Raw genomic sequence first — 13465 nt, 5'->3', positions numbered from 1 at the left:
TAGCTACAGTTCTCTACACGAATAACCTGCTCTTCTATAATAAGTTAGCCTACTCTCCACTGCCGCAAGTTATTCAGTCAAAAAAAAAAGTGGTTGTGCACCTGTACAGGTGTGAAAAAAAGTTATGGGAGTGATAGACAAAACTGTTGCGTCACAGGTTATCCACCAACCAAATGATGCTAATGTGACTGTTTGGCTCGCTATGTGTTTACACTGTGCCTCCAGACAGCTCGCTTCGACAGATGGTCTGTGTCATCTCACCGCTCCACTGACATCTACCTCCTCCAGGCTGATGTTTTATGTCAAAACTGCGCCAGCCTTGACGCGGGCAGGACCGGAAATTCCCTTTAAATGGCTACTCTCCAGGCGAAGACTCCGGTCTACCGTCACCTCCACCACCTCGCCGACCCAGACGGAGCAGCGGGACGATGTCAGCAGCCGCGGCGGCGCTCAACATGACACGGCGCGGCCGGAATCACCCGGACAGCCGGACAGAGGAGGGAGAGACGGAACCACCACCAAGGCTGCTAATGAGACCTTCGTAGACTTTGAGCAGACCCAGGAGGCTTATAAAAGCAAAGACTCATTAGAGCTGATGAGAAGTTTGGTGGTTTTCAAACTCTGTTCCTATGACTTCCTGGTTGATAAGAATAAAGAGGTAAACAGGTGCTAGCTTACCGTGCAGCCCGAACAGTAACCATGACGACAATTTGTTAATGTGATTGGAGTTGTCCAGGTAAACTTGATAATAACAATATATTAAAGGTTAGCACACTTGTTTACTCCAATGTGACATTTTCACATAGCACAGACGGGGGGGTCGACAAAATCAGGTGCGAGAACAAAATGTATTGTAAGACAAAGTTGTCTCGTGACAACTAACCTAGACCTATTTCTAACTTGCATAGCAGTGGAAATTGAAGCTGATAACCCCATGTTTGTACATAGATATGCTTATTTGCAAGGCTTTTATTGATAACGAGATATAGTTGAACTTGAAACGCCATAAGTTGTGTTCAAAACAGCAGCCAGTTTGCCAAGTTTGAACTCCAGACTTTATACACTTTTTAAAGTCATTGGTTTGAACTCAGACATAACTGGTAGAGCCTCAGGCTCAAGTGTAACACCCACCTCTCAGGTTACAATCTGTTTTTCCAAGCATGCAGTCCAAGTTACTTAACCTCTACAGTAGCAGTAGTTACTTAACCTTTACTGCAGGGTAATGTATGGTACAAGAAACACATTTAATTCATTAAAAAAGGGCATTTTCTTTCATGTTGTGATGCATTAATACTTTAGCCTTGCATAACTGGAGGTTCACTTTTCACACTTTGACACCTTCAGGGAGTCAATGTAAAGCTTGGCTGTGGTAGTTACAGCAAGTGGTGACATCAAATGCAAAGTAGAGAGTTAAGAACATGATTTGAATTCTTTTGCTTATGAAAGATCAACTTGCTGCAAGTTGTCTTTCCCATAGTCTGTCAAATAAACCTGTTGCCATCAAATCATGCCCATACACAGCCTGTCTTTCCTGGGACATAATTACACATATAATCTAGGCAAAATTATGTGAAGAATTAATTAGGATTATAAAGCAAATGATATACCTGTCTAAACTGGTTATAATGTCCTCTCCCTTTCTGTTTAGATAATGGATCTAGGTAAGAAGATCCTGGGCCGGAGAGCCTTCGACCAGTTCATGAAGATGACATTTTATGGTCAGTTTGTAGCTGGGGAGGATCACAGAGCCATCAGGCCGCTGATCCAGAAGAATCAGGCCTTCGGCGTCGGCTCTGTTCTCGACTACAGTGTTGAGGAAGACATCAGCCAGGAGGAGGCAGAACAGAAAGACGGCAGAGGGTATGAAAGTTTCGTTATTACCATACATTTCAGATACAACACAGACACTTTTTGCATGCAGTAAGTGTTTGCCACAATTTAATACTTTCCTGTTGTTTGATACCAAAAATAGATTTATCTTTATAACAACCAGGATGTTAACTCCAGTTACAACATGATTTGTTGGCTCAGCCAAGGCCCCCTGTTCTGGATTGGCTGGGTAGAGAGAATGTCTAACTTGTTAGGAATCCTGTCACATGGAGAGCGCAAGGCAGTGGCTATCTGATCTGTGAGCCGATGTAAACTTGGATGACAGCGCAGACCTTATTCAAGCAGCCTTTCTAGGCAGGAGCAGCACTGTTACTTAAATCTGTGCTGTGGGCATCCAGGCATTATGAGTAATTAGGACATTTCATAGTCTAAAATAAAAATTGGACATTCTGGCCCATTTAGGAGTTGGCTCACAGTCGAATCAGTGAGTAAAATTTCCAAAGTGAATTTATTTGATTTCATTGATGTGAAAAACACAAGTGCACTTGTCAAATGTACTTAGCATAAGTGTAATACTCAGCCAGAAATGCCTGACCTTTTATATCTCACACAACAGTTCTATTTCTATTAAGGCCAGATGAAGTGAAATAACAAAGCTGTTAGGCAGTGTATTTACATATCCTTGTGTTGACGCAGAGTGACGGCCGACTGCAATGTCATCTTACGCCAGACAGAACATCCTCTATTACTGTAGCGTTATCACATTCTGTAATGCGATAAAGCTCCCAGGCAAACCCTTTGCTATGACTTTTTTGACCCTGCTTGTACTCAGTGTCGGTTTTTTTTTTTTTTATACCATATCACTTGTAACAAGATATCACTGCTCAGCTTTTTATATTCTTTGTCTCAGAGTTGCCTGCTTGGAAACATCAAAAGAGGTATCAAACCTGAGCCTAGAAAGCTTTTGTTTGCCGAACATACACCTTCAAACTGTAAGGGTGGAGGACAAGGCATATTAAGTCAGCTTGATCTCAGACAGCAGGTTTTGACAGGCACTCCAATGATCTGTCAAGATAGCAACAACAACATTAGTCAGTTCCTTGCAGCAGAAAGAAGATATCAGGAATAGAGGCAAGTTCTGGCTTGCTATTAAGAACATTATATTCACAATCACTGCTTTCAGATTAGTATGCCATATAAAGTACACTAAAAATATACATTTTGGATTTGATTAATGCAAGCTTTTTAATGCCAGTTCTGATGTTTTTGTAACAAAGTTGTCAGTAACTAATATTTTGTGCCAGTAGTCAAATTCATGACAAAAGATAATAAATAACAAATAATCACTGCTTCCAACATGATTGGAATTCTTGGTAGCATCACACAGAAAATAGAAGAAATAACAGAAATAAAATTCATATCCCTGGACACGTGATATTGATTTCAGTGGAGGGTTTAACAACAGGGTTATTAACACTAGCTATTCAATGCAACGTAAAATTCTGGGATTGGTTTCTCTTTTATGGAACTGCAACTAAAAATTATTTTCATTATTTATTAACCTGTCTTTTTTTTTTTTTTACAACTAATTATTTATTTAATCTAAACTCTGCCAGAAACACAGTGAGAAATTGTTATCACAAATTCCCAGAGCACCAAGCCTTGTCTTCTAGTAAAAAAAAAATGTTCTGACAAATGGTCCAAAACTGAGATGTTCAGTTTACAATTACTAGTGGAGTTTTTGTTCTGAATGTGCCTCTCAGTAGGGGCTGATTGCTTTCCCTGCATTGAGTTCCACTTTCCTGTGTGCACTGTAAAGTCCTCAATAGTAGATATGTGAAATTTGAAGTTGATCAGATGAACGATTGTTGGGGAAATCGAAGGACAGACATAAAGGACAGAGGTTTACTCCAGTTATAGTTAAATATAAAACAAAAAAAAAAGCAGCATCATTGTTTTCTCTGTCAATTACTCAAATTATAATTTGAATATCAAAATAAGTTAATGATTAATTCTCTGTCCATTTACTTCTTGATTAATTGGCTCTACCATTTCCATAAAAAATACAAAGAACAGTACTGAACAAGTGGCCTGAGTGACTAAATAAAAAGGTGTTTAAGACAGTGTAAGGTTTCATGATTTTCCATGGCATGTAATGTTAAAAGAAGATAACGGAGCGTTATATATGTAACCCAGGTTCTCTGAGTGGAGAGACTATCTCTCCACCCTACATATTCCATATATACAGGGACTGACCCCCACGGGGGCAGCTGACATGGATACTCTTTAAGACACATCGACTGTGGTGGCCACGCACTGATTAACAACACGTGGTTACATAAGCACCAGGCAAGCGTGGCCTCCTTGGTTAACCTTGATTGAAACCGTTTCGGAGCAGCTTTTAGCTGGAGAGATAGTCTCTCCACTCAGAGAACCGGGGTTACATATGTAACCTTCCATTATCACGTGTCAAGACTATCTCTCCACCCTACATATTCCATATGTACGGGATCTCTGAGACAGACCGGAGAAAACCAAGCACACCCTACTGCTCCTGCAGGAGCCTGAGATGACAGTTGAGTTCAAATGAGACATCACCACCACCAGAGTGCTCACCCATGTGCTCCAATAAAAAACTATTTACAAATATACAATATGTACACACCCATGACCTAGGTGCAAGATGCCACCAAAGCTTAGCTGTCCCCGCCAGATGCTAAGGCCAACTGTAAATGGGTGAGAGGCCTTAGAAAGAAAGACCCTGAGCCTTCCTTGTAAGAGCCGTGATCCCTGGGGCATCGATTGTCAGGCCCCTATCCTGCCGCACTGCGCCCAGGAGACACTCAGTGAATGGAGTACTGGCTTCCAGGTTCATGCAGCAGAACCTGATAAAAGTGGATGGGGGTTGACCAAGATGCAGCCGCACAAAGCTTTGATAGAGCAGTACCTCGCCCTATACCCATGAGCTAGCAAGGCCCCATGTAGAATGGGCACGCACCCCTGCTGGGGCTGGCCTTCCTGCTGCCTTGTATGCCTCCAAAGCAGTTAACAACCAATGTCTGAATGTATGTGAACACTTATGCTACTCAAGATTCGCTGGAAAATGTCCTCCACCGGTAACACTATTCACCCCTCATACATCAGACACTCTGACAGAAAGGGTAAGTGGAACTTGGAGGAGTGCCGGTCACCCGGCTTTTCCCTTGTTTACTTTCTGAAATCGCTCGCGTCGAGGAACAATAGCTGTGACTGTTAAAAGGTGCTTCATACACTTCAGCCACGGTGTAAAAGCGATCGGCTTTAAAGCGTGGCCGCCTTTCACGTGGGACAATGGCTTACAACCAGCTGAACGGAAAACCCGGTGCCACAAGCTGCCACGCTTTTAGCAGCCTGTGTTTGTAAGACAGTGCAGCAGCCCACAGAGGGGCCAGCTCTCCTACTTATAAGGTAAGTGGACCACACTGATGTCAAAAGCAAACGCTACGTTCAGTACTCACACGTCTAGGTACACACGTCCGCTCGACTCCATGGTAATCAAAGAATCGAAGACGCCACGCATGCGTGGTGCTTTTATAACCACGTGTTGCTAGTCAGTGCGTGGCCACCACAGGTGATGGGTCTTAAAGAGTATCTACATCAGCTGACCCCCGTGAGAGTCAGTCCCCATACATATGGGATATGTAGGGTGGAGAGATAGTCTTGACATGATAGAGAACTCTCTTTAGTTTTCCTGGCTTAGAAACCTGCTGACATCTACATTACATGAACATCAAGTGTCCTGATGGGGGGGGAGGGGGGGCATGGAGTGAAGCTTCATCAGCCCTCTACGTAGGGTCAGCAGGCTGACAGCGGGACAGTTCAACATATATAGGGTCACTAAACACAGTGCCAGCATCTGGCATGCGACTGCCACAAGGCCAAAATGTTCACAGAAAGAATGCTAGCTCCCAAAGTGAACTCCAAAATGCTTTGACATTTTGCTTTGACAATTATGATGCAACTTACATTTCTAATATTGCCCCAAAGTCAGGGCACATTAACTCACTTTGTCCTCTTGTCCTCTTGCATTCCTAATGCAGCTCATGTGTATCCGCTGCAGAGAAAGAGAGCATAGGTAAGCTGTCTTGTTTTGTTCTCATTTGTGGATATAGTATATGATGTAATTAGAAGTAATAGGCATGCAAATTTGCTTTCACCTTCAGGCAAGGACCACAGTGAGAAAAAATATAAAGCACACAAACAGTTTGGGGACCATGGTGGGAGAGTGACCGGAGCTCACACGTATTTCTACGCTGATGAGGCCAAATGTGACCAGCATATGGAAACCTTCATCAAATGCATCAAAGCATCTGGTAAGTAAACAGAAGTTACACCACATTAATAAAACTACTTTACAACATGTCTGTTTTGGTTGTAACTCTATGCTGGCTCATGTACTTTGATATTTTCTACCAAATGCTGCAAATATCGTCATCCTTCAACCAATTGATCTGTGATCTGCCTCTGTAATCCACTCCAATTATCACATGCAGCACAGTCCTTCTACATGCATTTACCATCATGATAATATTTTTGTCTGTTTGACCTGTAGGTGGAAGTTCAATGGACGGTTTCTCTGCCATCAAAATGACTGCTCTAGGACGACCTCAGTTTCTGGTAGGCACTAAGGGGTGATTAAAAAGTCACTGTAGCAGTTTAGCTGATAATCTTGCTGTAGAGGTGGGTTAGACTGACATCATGCTTGTTTTTTAAAAGCTCCAATTCTCAGAGATCCTGGTGAAATGGCAGCGATTTTTCATCTTCCTGGCATCACAGCAGGGGAAAGATGGCATGGAAGCCTTAGAGCAAAGGCTGGAGCTGAAACAGCTACAGGTAGTCTTTTCCTCTTCCACTTTTATTCTGGTGATGTTTAATTACAGTGATACATCACATGCAGTGCACTTTTATGGCATACACAGTGTGAGGATATTGCTACAGCTGTTGCTACAGTATGTTAAGTGCATTGCTTCAGGTTTCTATATCTGTCTAGGAATTCTTGACCGAACTGGGTGCAAAAGGCGACTTCTATGGCTGGTTTACAGGCAGGAAAGAGGAAACGTCAGGGTAAGCAAGAACACAGATGACCTAAACACACACAAATACATCTGTATATTCAAGGCAATTTAGAGGAAAATTCATCCAATGAAAAATAATGATTAAAAAGAACACACTGTGTCCTAATGGATTGTGATGCAATTTGCAGTGGTTATACTTGACATAATCATTTAATCACATCATTAAATCACATAACATGCAAAACAAAACGCATATTTATCATATTTTTCTTGATTTATTCATTGTCATAGTTCATTGTACAGTACATACACAATATTGCTGTTTAAATGACTTATGACTTTTAAACATTTTACTGCTGAAGTTATTTATAATATTAGTTAATTGTGATGGAATAACAGTCAACACTTGTTATTTTTGAGTCACAGCATCTTATGAAAAAAAGTTAGGAAACAGCTGTTTTAAAGTTCATCTCAAGGACGTGTTGCTACAGAGTGACAGAAAACGTGAAATTAAACAGAATACTGGTAATATTTTAGACTCATTGATGTGCTGTTGCCATAATACCTGTCTGTCCTCTGCCCTGACAGGAGCATTGACATGCTCGACTGGAACAGCCTAATAGATGACAGAACAAACACATCAGACCTCCTGGTTGTCCCGAATGTAAAGGTCAGTGGCATTACACGCTGACAGAAAGTGGCAATAACTGAGATGAAAAATGCAGTTAGCAAAAACATCCTTAAACTTTAGATATGATTCAAGACCCAAACTTGTGGAGACAATAACTGACTTGTTATATAACTGAGACCTGTTTACATTTTCTAAATTTGAAGTGTATATCATTTACAACAGACAGGAGAGTTGAAGTATCAGCGGGACCTGATTTCAACCAGAATGACAGAAAGTAATGATGCATGATGAATATAGATATTGGCTAATTATTGGCTCTGGGTTAGGGAAAGACCTGAGTTAATTGCACATCTACAAAATCTGGGCACGTTGTCATAAACATATCTGTTGACCTTGGACTAAAGACAGCTGAAGGGTGGATATAATAAGAAACACTGACAGGTTTCATGCTGTATGATATTTGGTTCATTAGCATTTCATGCTGTATACTCTACTGGGTTGTTTGCTCAGCTAGGTGAGCTGGAGCCTCTGCTGGAGAAGTTCACCGGAGAGGAGGAGAAACAACTGCAAAGGATCTTACAGCGTATGGACATCCTAGCCCAGGTAATCTTACATAAACTATCAACATGAAGAATGATCACTGCAGGCAATTAGTGGCAAATCAGCAAGAAACAAGCACATACTGTATATAATAATGCTGGAATTAAATATATTGTTAGTTATTGCGTTATATTAATATCCAAATAAATAGTATTATCTGTATTGTAAAAGAAAGCCCCAATGTATGTGTAGACAGAACCACTGATCACCTTTGTTTAGTTAAAGATGGCTTCATTAATTCAACTATATTTAATGAACCTTTAGAATAATGAGCACTGTTAGGTGATATTATACCAAATTAACAAGCTCTTTCTCGTCCTAGCATGCCCTAGAGAACGGTGTTCGCTTGATGGTGGATGCGGAGCAAACCTACTTCCAGCCAGCTATCAGCAGGCTGACGTTAGAAATGCAGAGGATCTACAACAAAGACAAGCCTGTCATCTTCAACACGTACCAGTGCTACCTAAAGGTAAGAACACACAGCTGGAAAAAAAAAGCACCAGATGTTCCAGTCTGTCAGTGTTGAATATGCACACAAATCATGCAATCACAACAATTGTAATTCTCATGATAAAGACCACGCTGTGGTATATTGTGTAACTTCTGTAGTCAGATTACTAAGAGTCAGCTGAGATGATGAAGAAACAGCGACATAGCCAAGACGAAAATAATGTTGGTCAGAAATTTGGTGCTTTATCTTTATTTTTAATGAGCGACTCTAAGTTAGAAGCTGTTTAAGACGCAGTAGAGTTTCATTCTTGTGCTTAACATCCTCTTTTCATCCTTGTTCGTATTCTGTCAAAAATACATAGCCTTACTATATTGTCATGTAAAACATACGCTGTTGTGAAATAAAAATAACAAATTCAAATAACACAACACTTAGATTGTTGGTTCCACTTTGTCACAATTAGTTGCTGTAATTAATGATACACTGCTGCTTTGCTGCTGATGTTGCTCAAACCAGAATAAGGCAAGTTCTCAATGATGTGTTGCTTTTTTTCCCCCCATGAGAGTAATTTATGTAGAAACACAACCACAAAGTGATGTCAGCACAATCTTGTTTGACTAATTGAGACCCACAAATGTTTTAACAAGATCACTCCGACTTTGTCTCTCATAGCGTCTTCATTTTTGCTTGCAGGCAATCATGGTGAGGTAGAATAGATGGGCTGAATCTTGATAGGAATAAGAATAATGTGTAATGGCTCTGTAATAGCTGATGAGTTAGATCTACAGTAGTCAGTAAAAATGGAAATGTGATACTTTGCTCAATTCTGTATCTAAACTTGAAGCACTTGATTCAGATTAATCTTTGCTAAAGAACGAGTCGCCTTGTCTTTTTTTGTTCTGCAGGAGGCCTATGACAACGTAACTATGGATGTAGAACTGTCACGGCGTGAGGGCTGGCATTTTGCTGCCAAGCTGGTGCGTGGGGCCTACATGTATCAGGAGCGAGAGAGGGCCGGAGACATTGGTTATGAGGACCCTATTAACCCTGATTATGAGTCTACCAATAGAATGTACCACAGGTAGGAGCCAAGACCTGTTTCTGCCTTATCAGCTGCTGACAACTGTCCAAATCTGCACCTGTGATGTTTGATCTTTTTTTGCCAAGCCAGGCTCTTATTTCTTCATCTTGATACTGGAGCTGTCTGCTATTAATATATCCTGTTGCTACTGGATAGCAAACAGTTTAGAGTTCAGTTTCTTCCATAAAAACACCCCAGGTAAACACCTTTTTCCCACTTGTGCCACTCCAAATTTCCCATGTGGTTCACAGATTTAAACTGGCCACTTTATAGGCACAAATCCACTGCAAAGGACGGCACAGGGATTTACATTTACCGAAGTGGTCTTCAAATTCGAGTTTTGGGTTTATCATGTTGTGTCAGCAGCAAGCTTCCACCCTGTTGAGTCGTCCTTGTACAAGTTAGAGAAAACATCCAGCTCTCTGCAGGGGTTCTGTGTTGTAACAATTTTCTGACATTCCTAGATTAAGGCAAGCTCAAAGAAATCAACCTGTGGAGATCAATATGTTTTGCACAAAAAAGCGGAAAGGCCAAACTCCTCAAGCATTCGATTAGATTTTGAAGTAAACATCAACATAGGACAGGCACAGCATGTGTTGGGATTCAACAATGTGCACATGGTGGTAAAATACATGCATATTAACACAACTACACGAGCAGGAAAGCAGACTGCAGAGATCCTCCCAGAATGCATTGGTTCAGGTTTCTGAAAAATAAGTTTAGTGTTTAGGGAAAATTTTAATATTTAGTTGTGTAAAGGCAGTTCTGCACCACACAATAAATCTTACATGCTAATGAGAAAGATTTGCATGGATGAGTAATGTGAACACTGTGAGCCACATTATATATACAATGTACTATAACATATCCAGTTTAAATTTTTATAGTCAGTAGTGTAGTAGAGAACAATTGAGGTTTTTGTTCCACTTAACACACAAAAGTTTGTGTGTGTTTGTGTGTGTCTGTGATTGTGCAGGTGTCTGGATTGTGTGCTGGATGAGATTGCACTCAACAGAAATGCCAACGTAATGGTTGCTTCCCATAATGAAGACACAGTGAAACACACCATACAGAGGTACAGTTTCAATCCTATCGAAGCAGACGGTTGAAAACACAATTGATTTTTTGAATACAGCACTGGATCTGGATAAACCAAGTTATTTTTGTATGTGTCCCTCTCTCTCTCTCTTTTTCTCTCTCTCTTTTTCTCTCTCATTCAGAATGAATGAGCTGAGTCTCTTTCCCACAGAGAACAAGGTGTACTTTGGTCAGCTCCTGGGCATGTGTGATCAGATCAGTTTCCCATTGGGTGAGAAAACTCCACACTAACACACTCTCTCACACAACCACACGACAATGACGAGGCACTGATCTCTCCTGCCCCAACACAAAGCTGTTGATTTGACAGTGTCAGCGCAGCCTCTGCGGAGTCAGTATTTGCCATTCTCCTCTATCTCAACTCCCAGCTGTGTCTCCTCCTAATGCCTTTGAGTTACACAGGTGCCCTACACACCACATGGAGTGCATGAAGTGCACATGTCAGTCTGCGGCCCGTAACGTGACATATGAACCGAGACACCTCAGTATTGACAAGCTGTCTTAGCGAAGTGCTACTGCCGGCTCTCACCACTTTGTTTGTCAGTCAAAGACAGACGCGGCAGCAGCAGGCAGTTATCTGTCAATGTGAGGCTGAAGTTGAAACAACCTTGACCAGCACTGATGTAAACAGACACACATGTTTCTATGTTGTATTCTCCAGGGATAGCGTAGTCGGTGCTGTGTCTTAGAAACCTGCAAGTTTTATGAAATGCAGCAGAATGGAGTTGAGATCTTTATTTTTTGTCTCTTGCTTACTACACAGATTGTTTTTTTAAAAAGGTGCTACATTCAGTTTGCATGATTTTGTTTTCAGATTTGCTGTGGTTCAGGGTGTTGTTTTCATGACTGTTTTATTTTATCATGTTTTGTTACCTTGTAAAGTAATTGTGGATTAGATAAAAAGCTTCGACCGGCAACAGCAGCTCTTCTAATTCAAATACAGAAAACTGAGGGTGTCTCTGCATATGCTGAAAACCTGCCTGATTAGAAAGGGTTGTAGCAATCACTCAGCGAGGCAAGCCAATGAAAATGACATCCAGTTGGGATGTGCAGTTTTTGTTTAACCTGTAAATTGAAATTACAACACCTGAAGTTATAAAAATCACATTTTAATATCACAAAAAGCTTTTGGTGATGTTTGCAGCCTGATTTATCTATGTTTATCCTCTTCATCCATACCATTGTACACATGCCTTCTAAGACCCTTTTCTACTTTCGTTGCATCCCATACCATCCACTTTCAACCCTAGGTCAGGCAGGCTTCCCTGTCTATAAGTACGTCCCCTATGGGCCAGTCAACGAGGTGATGCCATACCTGTCTCGGAGAGCCCAGGAGAACAGAGGCTTCATGAAGGGCGCCCAGAAGGAGAGGGAGCTGCTGTGGAAGGAGCTGAAACGCAGACTTGCCTCTGGGGAGCTTCTCTACAGACCGGTGTACTGAAAACACAGAAGAAGAGACAGCGAGGAGAGTGTGTCAACGTGCTGAGTTTTTTTTTTTTTCCATATCTTTTCTGGTTGACGGCTGCTGCTGTGACTGTCTGTTCTGTCTCTCCCTCAGTACAGCGCTCCCTGGATGTACAGTATATCTCCTGTTCTCCCCTGTCCCGGGGTTTTCTTGCTGATGGGCCGTTTCTGCATGTCACTCTCTTTTTCTGTCATCCCACTGTTGTTTCTCTCCATTTCCTGTTCCCCTTTCTGTTCCTGACTGTTCCACCTTCACTCCTACCTGTAGTTATATGTACTCCCCATGTTCTCCCTATTTCTTTCCTTATTTGCCTCTGCAACCATAAGCATTCCTCACTTTGTCTTCCCATTGTCTATGGAGCTCTGTTATCCATCAAGTGGGCATCTTTACTACTCCAAAAGGACTCCCTAAAATGTCAACGAGACTGGGGCGGACATCTGGTTTTATCACCCTATTTATCTTGGAGAGGGACAACAATAATAAAATAATAGGCTTGATTTAAATGGCAGTAAAGAAAACATCAATATTCCCCTCCTATATTATTATTTTTTTGACTCTTGGATGGCCGCACAGTATCCCGCGGAGGCTTCTCTGCACCGTATATTTGTGCACCATGTTTGAGGCTTTTTTGCCGGTTTGAAAAAGAAGCCTGTTTATGAATCAATGAGAAAGTATAAATGGTTCCTCGCAGCACATCCCTACTCTTCTAAGAGTGCTATTGTAGAGTGTTATTGTATTTACCGGAGGAAGCTATATTCTTGGTCACTGAGGTGTTGCGAGAGAGTGTTGTGAGAGAGTATTGAGTGTTCGGCAAGTGAATCTCCTTTTAATACAGGTGCAGACGAGTGTGACAGCTTGTTGTTCTTTTTCATGACAAATACTTTGTAAGGTGATAATATGTTAGCAGGTTGCCTTTTGGTTTTATTGCATTTTGATTAATTCAAATTTTTATTTTTGACAATGTAAATATGTTTGAAGTGGGTGATCCTATTTGTTGATTTTACATGTCTCACTTTATGGACCTGTGAAATTGTTCAATAAATAAATATGTACTGTATCAATAGCAAAAGTGCACATGACACTTTAATTAAAAGAAGGACTTGATGATATTGACTGCAATATTATAGCTGCGAGCTGTTTGCACAAGCTTAGGTTGTTTTGGGTTTTAATTCTGGGACATATTCTGCTTCGTTATTGATACACAATTAGTATTTGAGTCAGGGGGTAACCAAGCTTCATGATAATTATGGCCTTG

At 41.2% G+C, this 13465-nt stretch overlaps 1 protein-coding gene across 1 annotated transcript; it reads left to right on the top strand.

Moving 5' to 3' along the window:
- The first annotated feature begins 229 nt into the window (after nt 1-229).
- LOC111227343 (proline dehydrogenase 1, mitochondrial-like) lies at nt 230-13231 on the top strand. Its single transcript, XM_022752789.1, has 14 exons — nt 230-658; nt 1649-1860; nt 5910-5944; nt 6033-6182; nt 6422-6486; nt 6586-6702; nt 6860-6933; nt 7473-7554; nt 8026-8118; nt 8438-8584; nt 9472-9647; nt 10624-10722; nt 10868-10956; nt 11996-13231. The coding sequence occupies exons 1-14, from the start codon at nt 293-295 to the stop codon at nt 12184-12186; spliced, it is 1896 nt and encodes a 631-aa protein (XP_022608510.1). The 5' UTR covers nt 230-292; the 3' UTR covers nt 12187-13231.
- The last annotated feature ends 234 nt before the right edge of the window (nt 13232-13465 follow it).

Source organism: Seriola dumerili, unplaced genomic scaffold (assembly GCF_002260705.1).
Source record: "Seriola dumerili isolate Sdu_G_001 unplaced genomic scaffold, Sdu_1.0 BDQW01000177.1, whole genome shotgun sequence".
In the NCBI taxonomy this organism is placed as follows: Eukaryota; Metazoa; Chordata; class Actinopteri; order Carangiformes; family Carangidae; genus Seriola; species Seriola dumerili.
The sequence above is the reverse complement of the archived record's forward strand: the minus strand, read 5'-3'. Positions and strand labels throughout refer to the sequence as shown.